General features: G+C 41.9%; 1 protein-coding gene across 5 annotated transcripts in view; it reads left to right on the plus strand.

Moving 5' to 3' along the window:
• LPP (LIM domain containing preferred translocation partner in lipoma) overlaps nt 1-12805 on the plus strand; it is a 347202-nt gene that overhangs the window by 214460 nt on the left and 119937 nt on the right. For all 5 annotated transcript variants that reach the window (XM_062005358.1, XM_062005357.1, XM_062005356.1 and 2 more), the window contains one exon: nt 1091-1759. In XM_062005358.1, the coding sequence (XP_061861342.1) occupies nt 1091-1759 (669 nt within the window). The remainder of the gene's footprint in view (nt 1-1090; nt 1760-12805) is intronic.

A 12805-nucleotide genomic window follows, 5' to 3' on the forward strand; every position in this document is an offset into this window, starting at 1 on the left:
ATGAAGTTCAGGTACTCTTTCTGAATAACGGAAAATAGAGAGGCAAGAAATTTTACATAATCCTAAGGTCCAGAAATTCAAGTTTACTTTAATTTAGTGCAAAGATTTAATGGTGATCTTCAGTGTTCTTCAGAAACTATTTCTCATTGTTAGTTCTTTAATAGAGATGTCCTTTCACACCGATGTCTTTGGACATGGGATTTAAATAAGCGGTAAGCCAGACAAACAAGTACATTAGATAGAAGGATGTATGACACCTGTTAGGACAGTGTCACTGCACTAAATCTTCATTTGGTGGCCAAATCACAGGAAGTGGTGGCACTTGCTGTGAACCTCTTCCCTGGCTGCCCAAGCACTGCTGTGCATGGGACAGAGGTGCAGGGTTATGTGGCTGCTGTAGTGGGAGCTGTCTGCTGAAGCTCTGAGGAATTTTGCCCACTTTCTTCCCTTTAATGAGCCATAGATAACACTTGCCTTCTCTGAGTCACTTCAGACTTCCAACTTGCAGTACTTAAGAGCAGGGACAGGGTCACAGATACTCCTGCATTTTGTTTTGATCTAAGTTAATTCTTACATCTTGAAGGTGCTTTTAGACCATGGTATTCTACTGCCTTCCGTGTTGTTAAAGGAGCTTCTGTATTTGGGCAGTACCCTACAAGTGCTCTAGGGACCCAAGGAATTTCATGTCTCTGTAGAGACTGTAATCTCATTTTCAAAACACTCTTATTTTCACAGGGATGCTTGGGTTTTCCCCTAATTATCCTCCAGCGAGTCTCCCTGTTTCTTGCATTTATCGCTTTTTAGTTTGTTTGTTTGTTAGTAGGCGGAGGAGAAAACCCCAAGGAGAGATGAAACACTGTGCACGGCAGTTCTGCTCAGCTGCTGCAGTGCCATCCCCCTTCTGTCAGATCAGGGAAAGGTTGCTATTATCATTTTGTAATGTGTGGTCTTAGGCACATTCCTGCTTTCCTAAGCAATTTGAGTTGCTGTGCAGATGTTAAACCTCATTTCCACTTAAACCCTTGCTACTCTGGTCTGAGGCCCAAGCGGCCCCTCCTGCTGACACTGTGGCTCTCACCTTTCTTTCTAGGGCTCCGGAACCTCGAGCAGTTCCACCACCCCATCTGTGTCCACCCCTGTCACTGGGCACAAGCGAATGATCATCCCCAACCAGCCGCCCCTCACCGCCACCAAGAAATCCACTGCCAAGGGTCCGGGGCAGCCAGCACCCATCCCAGTCACTCCCGTGGGCACTCTGAAGCCACAGCCTGTGCCAGCCTCCTATGCTACGGCCTCCACCCCCAGCCGCCCAGCGTTCAATATCCAGGTGAGGACGGCACAGCCCAGCCCGCACTACCAGCCACCAGGCCCGCAGCCCGGGCACTACGGCAGCATGGGGCCCAGCCAGACCTACGCTCCACCGCCATCCCGCCCGCCCGGCGCCCCGCAGTACGGCCCTCCGCAGCCCCATGGGCCCGACTATGGCTATGCTCCACCACCCACCCGGCCCACAGAGCCCAACTACGGCTATGCCCCTCCGCAAGGCCGCTACCAGGATCCCTACTATGGGGGGTATGGGGGGCGGAATGGCTCCGAAGCGCCCTACGTGCCACAGAGCTCCTGGAAGGTCGAGCCAGTATATCCTGCTAGTAACACCGTGGGACAGACTCCTCCTGGGCTCTACCAGCCGCCCAGCACGAAGAAGACCTACATCACTGACCCAGTGCTGGCCCCGCAGCCACCTACACTGCAGCAAAAGGTAGGAGATGATGTCCCTGAGACCCTTCTTGAAAGATGGCATGGCAGGTTAAATGGGGGCTTGGGGTAGGTCTCTTTCCATATCACAGAATGCTTGGGGTTGCAAGTGACTTTTAGAGATCATCCAGTCTAACCCCCTGCTAAAGCAGATTCTCCTCAGTCATATCACACAGCAATATGTCCAGGCAGGTTTGGAAACCTCCAGAGAAGAAGACTCATGCCTTCACTGGGCAGCCGGTGCCAGGGCTCTCTCAGAGTAATGAAGTTTTTACTTGTGCTCAAGTGGAACTTCCTGTGTTCCAGTTTGTATCCGTTACCCGTTGTCCTGTGGGCACTACAGGAAAAAAGATTAGCCCCATCTTCCTTAACATCCAACCTTTAGACATTTGTAAGCATTGATATGGTTTAGTAAAAGCTGGAAATAGGGAATTCTTGTCTGCTCTGAAAAGAGATTTTTGTGGGGACTCAAAAACCCTTGATGGCCTCAAAGGGTGAGACGCTGTCATGTGCAGAGATGTGGTGTCACCATCAAGCAGGAGGCAGGTTTCATCCCCCTGACATGCCGTTACCTAAAGAGCTCACTGCCTGTACCTCCATACAGCATTGCTGCACTTGGGTCTTCCCTTCTAGGCCTTCCCAAGGTTAAATGAGAAGGTTGAGTGTGAGTTTCTGCTCTGTGTGCTTGTGGACACCCTCTGGTTCACCAGATAAATCCTTCCTCGTCTAGGCAGATAAGAGGTACAGAAGAAGCTGGTTTTGATTGTGGTTCAGAGCAATTGCAGAGGTTGACTTCTGGTGTGTTGCTGTTCAAAAATCACTTATCACTGAAACCACATGGAAATGAGTTCCCGCAGAGCTCAGCTCTGGTTTTCGTCTCAGGTGATGGTACACCTGCATCCACTTGAGCCGATGTCTGGTCCTCATAATGTGAAGCTGATTTAAAATAGAAAATAAAACTGAACTGCCTGGTTTCCCTGTCCAAACTTTGACCCTGACTGGCTTTTGTTGCTTCTGCTAGTGTCCTTCTCTAATGTGGCTCTGGGGGGATGTAGGCATTTTAGCATTGTGGAGTCCTCATAATGTATGATGAGCTTAAACTCCACTGAAGGGTGAGGATGGCCAAGCCAAGCAGGGAGGCAGTGAAGCTGTTGCTGCCCAGGCCCACTCTGGCTCATCTTAGCACGTTGCTGCTCTTAAGCTTGTGGGTGCTCACAGGGAAAGGATCTTCTGACACATAAAAGAAAATTTGTCCTTTTGGCATTTCATTCACCAGCAGAACACAGACAGCTTTTCCTGAATCCCAACAGTGGATTTCCTAACAGTGGGAACTTTTGAAGGCAGAAATGTTTCTCCAGGCAGTTTAGAGAGGGAAATAAATTACAAAAGTCCCTGAAATATTATCTACTAGCAGCTAAGAAACCACTTTTTACCTTTTCTTTACTTTTCTTACCAAGAAGCTAGGAGTACGGAGAGGAGCAGAACTCTTGGCTCTGTAGGTACTTGATGTAAAGAGCTTAGATTGGAAAGTAGTGAAAGACACAAAATTTGCACATTTAACTGGTGTAAGTTGTGGTTCCAGTGGAGTCACTGAGGAAATGCTGAGGTACAACAGATCCATATTTAGACTTTGATAGATACAAGTAGGGTTATATGTATAAAAAATTTAAAACTTTGGTTCAGTCAGCATCTCTATGGAAACGCAACTCATCTCCAGCCACAAACTGCACAAGCCTGTTAGTCTCATTTGCATTACAAAGCTGGAGGGACTATTTAATTTAGCTCAAGTTTGGGGTTTCATGTGTGCATATATAGATATTTGTGTGTATATATGTGTGTGTGTGTGCACGTGGCATTTGCAAATACACATGCAGAAATACTTTATATATATGTCTATAAAAATAGTTCTGGTTCTTCTGTAAAACAGACTGTTATGTGCTTGGTGATCAATCCTTCCAGAACTTTAAGTCCCTTCCAGCCTGATAGATATCTATGTTATTACCTATTTCACTTTTGAATTTAGAACTCTTCTCTGACATAATGGTGGTAGACTCTGCTTGATTGCTACTTTGTAACATACATGGTTTAATTAGTGAAGAATTGAAGGTGATCTTACAGTCTAGTAGGAAATGTTCAGTAATAAAACACAGTATGCTTTGCCAGTGAAGCAGTGTTGTCCATTTTTACTGCATGCCATTCTCTTCCTTTGCAGACTAACTCATTCATAAAATCAACTTTTGGAACGATTTTATATAAAGGGGGAAAAGAAAGGGAAGGCTGTGTTGGAGCCAGATATCTGATAGGAAGAATTGTCTCTGTAATTTGACTTGTTGGCAACAATGCAAATTTTAATGTATTTTCCTACACACAACTGGCTTCTGCATTTTGTTGTGTTTTGCCTTTTCAAGGTTGATTTGAGGCCTTTCAGTTAAGGAAATCGATTTGAGAAACCAGGGTAAGAAGCAGGCATTAATACACATCATATAAAATGCAAGAAGACCTTTAGGAATTTTTCTTTTTGCAAGAGAATGATCTTAAAATACAAAACAATTTTTCAATGTATTCAGAAAAGTGCATTCTTAATTTTGAACACACTTTGTCTGCAAAATATTAAGGATATTGTAGCAAATACATCTCAGGTTAGAAGCTCATGGTCTCTAGTTCTAATAAATACCATGATACATCACTGTGAGAGGTAAAATTTTTCATTAAATTTATTCAGAGTTTTTAAAGGAAGGAAAAAAAGAAAATCTGTTCATATTTTTGCATTCTGGCTAGGGAGAAGTTCACAGTACCCTGGCTCTGTGTTTTTTGCTGTGTTCTAATCACGTTGAAGTCACTGCTGATCCAAAATAAATCTGGATTGGTATGGGAACAGCAAATAATCTGTACCAGTTCTTAAAGCCCACTGAGAACAATGAGTTTTACTCACACACAACGCTATGTAGCATTCTGTCCTTGGGCCAGTTTTGGAAGTGAGAGTCATGCATGTGAAACCTCTGTGCATTTTAGTCTTCTGTAGCACCCTGTCTAGCATTAATGCTCAAGTGCTAGTTAGGAAATGAATTGGTGGAGTGCATGTCCTCATTTAAACCCTCATGTGCTTCAGGGCTGTTCCTGGCCCAAAACCTTGGGAGCCTTCTCCTCTGAGTGGTAAGTGGTCAGGATTTCTGTTAGGAACAGCAGCAGAATTGTCATGAGACCATCACGGAAACATGTGACACGTTTGGCTACTCTCGTGCTTTTTGCCAGTGGTGCTGTGCTGGCTCCAACAAAGTCAAAATCTGAAGCCTAACATTTCCCATCCCAAAGGCCAGAGAGCACAAGACCAGGGTGTTTCATTAGATGCACTGATTTCTGGCCCCAAGATGTCCATAATAGAAAACAAAAATGGCAAATGGAGAATTCCTTCAAGTTTGCCCTGTGGCCAAAACAGAGTTGATGAAACTCCCACCACTGACCAGCTCAGCTATCAGCAAACAGCCTTTTCAAGCGCTCATCTCTCCAAATAGGTCTAAGCCCTTTCACGTTTTTGGTCATGTTTGAGTGTTTTTGAGACACTATTGTGTGTCTCCCAGGTGACTTTGTGGACCTTTCAGATACTTTATGTGGCTCCTGGTGTATTTGAGGGACAGCCACTGTAGACACTTGGAAGTTCAGTTATTCCTAGGTCTTGGATCCTTTTTCTTTCCTCTTCCCGAATCTATTTTTTAGGCTTGGGGAATCACATTCCTTTGAAACGAGAGCTGCATACTTTCAGCATCCAGACTGGGTGCCGCTGAAATGACTTCAGACACCTTGTGGTTTTGATCCAGAGTGGTGGAAATCTTAATAAAAGAATTGATTTCCTGCTGATTTGAAGAGAAGAAAAATGTCATTTTCTCCTCTGTAGCTCTGATTTAGTGCAGCATCCAAAACCATGTTCCTTTGCTGCATATTTGATAGAAGGAATAAAAAAGAAGTGTCCTTTTGGCAGCTGTGCCTGTTCTTGTTGAGCTGGCACAAGTTTATGAGTTCACTAACCTGGTCAGCTTACACTAGCCATGAGTCCTGTTGTCCCCATTTACACGTATACAGGCATCAGTACGCATGGAGCACGACCTGCTCTTCAGACAGCCCTTCAATATTGGGTGCTGTTCTAGGGAAGCGCCTTGGAAATGAAGTGGGGATACAGCTGGAAATCAGGAGGTAAAATTAACGAGGCAACTTATGCTTTTGGCATGGTTTAGGTGGTGGTGGCCACTTATGATTAGCAGACCTCAGCCACCACATCATTTCCGCACTGATGGAGACTGTGTTTCTTTGCTGCCTGCCTGCAACCGGCATTGACACGGTCTCCTGAAACCCACAGTGCCCCAAAGCAGACTGTGACGACTTGCTGTTTGCTCATTTTACACAGCTTTTGTCAGTTTTTCCACTGATTTAATACCTGTGATGGAGATATTCGCTTGGAAGTTTCATCTTTGCCTCAGAAACATCTGCTCACCAGTGTCCTTTGCTATGACTGATGCACTTCTCTTGTACTGCTTTAATAATTTTTACAGTCTGCCATCACTCACATAAAGTAGATACCTCTGGCACTTGCGTTTGAACTGAGACTAATGTTCTTGCTGTTTGCTGTTAATCTAGCTACTAGGAATTTTTTGTTCTCTGCAGATGAATAAATGCAATCTGCCAGCTTCCCTCCTGCTGTCATAGGGATATATTCTTTCTTAGTGTTGCTTCTTGCTTATGGATATAGGCAGGCAGCTTGCTGTATGCTGCCCACCCACCCCCCAAGTGTTTTCTCCCCCAGAATCTCAAATCTCCACCCAAGTGACCTCTTCAAAAAACTCCAGTATCAAAAGTTTCCACTGCATGGGATTCAGAGGCAGTGGAAAATGATGATTGAAGTTGATTTTCTCTCAGTATGAGGCAATGGCTTCCCATAGTTTTAAAATGCTAAAGTAAAGCAAAATCAAGTAAAATGAAAAACGGTTATTTAAAATATTCTACTCTGGCATTTAATGAATTAAAAAAAGAGAAGAAGCTAAAGTAAAATGAAATAGAAGGTGAAATTCCAAAATTCAGAGTTGAATTTGAGATTTCAATGTGACATTTCAAAATTTCCAGATGAATATGCAGTTCCTTTCTACCCTGAGAATAGCAACAAATGTCAAAATGTTGACATTCTTCACAAAACAGTAATTCCGAGTTCTAACCAGCACTAGCTGTATATCAACTGCTGACTCTGTCATTGCTTCTGGGTGGATTAAATTAAATGCTGTTGCTTCTGTTAAAATGAGGAGGAGGGGGAGGAAGGCAGTGGTGTCTAACAATGAGATGCGAAGCTTAGAGTTAGGACTCGGTGGCACTCTGTGGCATTGAGAATGATGTTTTCCTTTTCAAGGTATTGTAAACCTCTGCCTCAAAATCTTTGTGGATTTATATAGAATTTTCAGGTGAAAAGGTACTGGCAAGAGGTGCAAAGAAGTGTTTTCAGAACAATGTGCTTATCCTGACTGCAGGAAACTGACAGAGTATGGTTTATACCCTAAACTTTTGAAAGAGCCCAGTTCTCAGCTTAAAATATGTTTAACTTTTTAGAACTTTAGTGTTTGTTTTTTGTGTTATATTTTTGTTATTTAAGCACTCCATACACTAGCAGGAACCAGCTGATGACAGAGCAATTAATCAGATTTGTCTCATAGGGATCATATATTTGAGTTGCTTTCCTTAAATAGAGAAACAACAAGTTGTCAAACAATTAACTTGAAGTTAAAGATAACAGGGAGGCTGCAGTTGCAGGAGTAAGTCAGGTCAGCGTATACTGAGAAACCAACCTAAATTTACAGCTTCAGGATGCAGCTTTTGCAGCTTTAGCCTTTAGTCAGCCACAATGGGTTAGTAATATAAGGGGAATAATTGAGAAAGAGGCTTTTAACATAATACCTGGATGTTCTTTCTTGCTGCTTCTTAAAATAAGCTGAGGACAATGTTTCCATACATGTTAAGGCATGGGGCAACCTTGAAGTTAATTAAGGGCGCTGTTTCTGTGCTGTTTAACTCTTGATAACCAAGTACCTACCTTGGCAGATACAGGCAGATCATGTTACAGTCTAACTGATTAGGCCATAAAATATAATGAGTTTATGTTTGCCTATAGCTGGAAAGGAACATCTCATGGGGAAGCTGTCTGGTTTTTGAGCAATGATGCTTGCCTGAACCCTGGCGTAGGCTGAGCTCAGGTCTCTAATGGGAAGCTTGGTCTGTAGCATGATGAGACAAGGACAATTGGCTTTGCTACCCCTTTTCGGCTTTCAGTTAAAAAAGCAGCACCCATAAAAGTGAGTGCCACTTAATTAATTCGCAGGCATACTTTGGTTATTGTGTGTGACAGTGTTGCTGATTACTGGAGGAGCTTTTTCCTTCCATTTTAAGATACACCCGAGTCCAACCACACTGTAATTCTTCCAATGCCAAGACACTAGGGAACGTGATGAAGCTGCTGTTCCATCAAATAACCTCAGTGTTGTTATCAAGTTTATTGCAATGAAGCTAGGACATGAATGGGTAGGGAAACTTGATCAAGCTGAGGCATCAGTCACTCAGGAGTGCTGGGGAAAATAAGGAGACATGGAGCATCTTGGTGTCATTGGATGGTTCTGTTTGAGACGAGAAGGGCTCTGGCTGCCCTGGTGATGAGAATCTCTTTGGGCTTGTGACCTGACCATAATGCCAGTGTTAAGACAAATAACTGTTCATGTCACAGTGACGCTTTGAGTGATGTGCTGTTTTGGTCATATCATGGAATGGATGATTCTATGTTTGGGTGATTTTCCCACTGACCTCTGTGAAGCATACTTGTGGTCTTAATCCAGTTCTTAATGGCACACATGCACATATTATGGTAACAGCTTGTTACTGAAGCACCACTTTGTGTAGGGAGCTGTGCACAGCTTGAAAGATGATTCACTTCTCCTTCAGGCATGGTTGTCCATAACTAGAGTCTTGAGGCTAGTATCATGGTCATGGTACATAGTGAGCAGTACAAGCCATGTAGAATCCCATTTACAATAGATATGCAGTTATAAAGAGTAGAAAGTAGTCTGTAATGGCTGCTGATAATTTTTTCCCTCCAAGTGTAATGGTAAGAAATAATTGGTAATATATGATTACATTTACTGATCATAAATGTTCTGGTACTAAACTAAGGCCCCCACATAATGAGCTTCGTGTTAAGATTTACCTCTAAATAACTATAAAGAAGCACAATATAGTAAATTAAATAGCAGCCTTCAGAAAAAAAAAAAAGGTGTTTTTTTAAGAAGAAGAAGAGGTTTCCTATCACAAGCTGAAAGAACTCCTGCAAGGCAAACAGAATCTGCAATTATACTGACAGTTTTGTTCTTAAATGAAAATAATAGTGAATTATAAAGCTGTAAAATTGTTTTCCCAACAATATTTCATTTTTATAACTCATACTATTTCACTTAGTAGCTGCCTGGCTCCAAAGCGAGTTACATAACATGACATTATGAATCTAGTGCCTCAACTTTTTGTCTAGGGAATTAATTTAAGGGCTCTGAACTTTCCAATCACATTTTCTTCTTTGTTCTAGACACAGTATATTCTCCATGCTTGAAAAAGTATCAGGTGAACCATGTCTTGCTTGTAGCAGAGTAGTACTATTCATATGCCTCTTTACCCACAGTAATAGGGCAGTGACTTAGTTTTAGAGGGATCCTCAGAATAGTCCAGATTGAAATGTACTGTCTAAAGTCAGCTACATAAAACTAATCAGCTGCTGTGTGTTATCTGATCAATCTAGCATTAGCAAGGATTTTCCATGGTGTGGTTTAGCACCAGCACAGGCAGATGAATTATTATTGCTGTCGGTATCACTCATCCTCTCCAATTAAATCTTTTTCTAAACAAACAAGCAAAATTTCCTCAAATGAATCGGCAGTAGCTTAAACTGACGTGTTAGGATTACTTTAGTCATTAGTAAAATGGAACCACACCTGGGCTATAATACAGCAGATTAGCTATAATAATTTTCATCCCATTATTGCCTAGTTAGAGGCTATTTTACCAGCACCTGAAGGATATTTTTTTCAGGGATTTCCTCCAGCTTTGTGAGAGCTGGTCGCTCATTAAATGAATCACTTTCTTTTCTGTTGTTGCTGTGAAAGAGCTTGAAGTGAAAACTCATGGCTTTTTCGGCAGGGGGAAAAAATGCCTAAGTGGCCAGAGAAGCTCCTGCTGTGTATTATATGCCACTGATGGATGTATATTCCTTCTGGGGCATCACTAGGAAGCCCACTAGGTTTTTTTTTTAATCTGTGTTGGATGACAGAAGAAAGTACCCTGCAACATTTCTACTCTTGTAAACCTCAGTTTCATGAGCATCTTGCAGATCATGACCATCATGTTCTCCTGGTCTGATGATCAGCATCAAAGAGTTGCCCTACACCTCTTTCTCTACCTTGTGTTAGAGGGCTCTTCTGTTTCCTTTTCACATCAAAATCCTTTCTCCCTCCTTTTAAGCAACACTTAGTTGTGACCTCTCTTCCCCCAGGCTGCATCCCAAGAACGTGCTTTAGAAACACATCAATTCTTGTGCGGCCTCATTTCAATACTTCAGTTAAAACTTTCTCCTCAACCCGTTTCCTTAACTGCATTTCCCGTAATCTAGATTTTTCACAACTTCTGTGTGTTTCTACATCATTCTCCCCGAGGGTGCTTGTCTCCCAAGGCTCAAGCTTAAAATTAGGGCTTTTGCTGCTGTTGAATTTCCAGATCACCGAGCAAGTGGTGGATGAGTCTTTCTAGTAGATTTTAAGTACAAAAAAAACAACGTGGTTGTATTACAGGCAAACATGGCCCTGTAGATAGCAGAGAATGTTGGAAATGCATGTGCTTGTGTTTGTTTCTTTGTAAGATTGCTGACCAATTAATATATCCAAATATAGTTTTGAAATCTGAATTGAGCTTTCCACCCACCTTTCTTTACCCTTTCATAGTCAGGTCACCTTCTGGTGAATAAATACAGCACAACAATTAAAACCATATGTGTAATTAAAATAAATTCAGCGTAAATTTAAACAGCATTAAGATAAGAAAGGTAAAAGGATAAAGACAACTGGAAGCTCAGTTCTGTGTGACCTGCTTTTGAATAAACAACACTATATTCCACAGTCAATTATCCAAAAAGTACAATGTGTTCTGTTGCCAAAAAAAGGTTGTCAGATAGAAGTGGTTAGTCAAAAGGACACATGCACTGGAGTGAACATTAGTCTATTGTACTCAGAATAATATTATACAAACAGGACTGGTTTACTGCTGGTGCTTTTTTTCCTTTTCCTTCTTATTTTTTATATTTTGACCACAGATGAGATTATGCAGCTTTTAAATAGTATTTCATAAACATCTAATTGCAGACTTCAGCAAGAGGTGCAGGCATTGCTAGGGAAATCAAATAAGGTATGCTCTATGCAGCCCAATAATAAGGCTTCCAATACAAAAGTGGAAAAACAAGTCATTAGTTACAACCATCGAACGGAAGAGGTCTAATGGGAGCCACAGGATAAACATTCCATTTTATTATGTCTTCGTTATATGTTTTGCAGGACTCCGTGGTTATAAATTAAAATTGCTTTTTGCAGCAGTGGCTGTAAAAAGTTCAAAATCTGTGAATGTGCCTATTATTTTTATTTATACCACAGCAGGCTGCTACCAAAATTAAGGTTTTTTTCCTCTTGTTTGTTAGTTAAAAGATGGGAAACGCATACAAATGCATATCTGCAGGCAGCACTCAAAAATGCCCTTCCTTTTTCTTTACAAAAATTAAAAAATCGAAATAGCATCACTTTAAAGAGGGAGAGAAAAGGTGAGGGGACACCCTCGCACATCTCCGATAAAATTAACTTCTTTACCGTTACACAAGTTGCTGTTGTCTGGTGTTTGTTTTGAGATTTAAATTGACGCCAGTGAAAGCATCCAGAGTGCATAGCTTGACAGATGAGATGGGGTTTATATTTGAGACTATGTTGCTGACAAAGCAGAAGGGTTTCCAGACCTCTTCTCAAGTTGAACTTGTAGTCTTGAAGATCTTGATTACCAGCAGAAAAATCACTGTTAGGACAGGATTTTCCCATGCTGTCTCCTACTTTCTGAGCAGGCAGGAGACGTGCTGCTGTGTGAGGGAATGTGTTTAACCTCCAACTCTCCATCCTGGCCTCTTTTCTGAACCTTCCAGCAAAACAATTAATTTGTTTTTTAATTCAGCTTTTGGAAGTCGCTGCCCCAAGGTAACAGCCAGAGGAGCAGGTTTGCGGAATGGAGGTTTGTGGTGGTTGGAAACATCTGTTTCTCCTTTTAAAAAGGATACAAAGGAGATGCAGTCATAAATCCTCAACAGCTCTTCTGCTTCCATTTAGGAGTGAATCATTAACCATGGGACCATAGAGAGCTGCTTCTCTCTAGGAGAGGCTATCCCATATTTGTACACTATGTACAGTAGATTGGTTACTTTCTCCTTGCAAGTCTCTAGCATCAGCAAATTACTTCTGAGCTGTACTTCCCCCTGATCTATGAAATCCTGTTATTGGAAGCTTAAATTAATTATGTGGGGGCCTGGAAAAAAAAAATGTATGCAAATTAATAGAGGCAGAAAACCACTTCCCTGGGGACTTTCAACTCTTTCACATTAGCATTCCCCACAGACCAATGAGGAGGTAAGCCAAGGTGGTCTCACTTGGGCAGGGAAATCCTGCTGTAGGCAGGAACAAGGTTCATGAGCATCTTTCTCCAGGGACTGGACAGAAAGAGCCTCCAGAGAGGGACCACAACACATTACTAGAATGGATCAGATCAAAGCAAAAAATGATACGTGCTTCTAAGTCTGCACAGTACTGCTGCTGCCACTCCCTGGTTATCACCCTTATCATTTTCTAGTGTTGCTTAATAATTGTTCTCAATACTAGAGAATTCCAAGAAATCAATACCACAGGAGCTAATTGTTTTTCTGTCATTAGGAAATTAAAAAAAGAAAAAACAACCCAAAACA

This window comes from Colius striatus, chromosome 12 (genome assembly GCF_028858725.1).
Source record: "Colius striatus isolate bColStr4 chromosome 12, bColStr4.1.hap1, whole genome shotgun sequence".
Classification (NCBI taxonomy): Eukaryota; Metazoa; Chordata; class Aves; order Coliiformes; family Coliidae; genus Colius; species Colius striatus.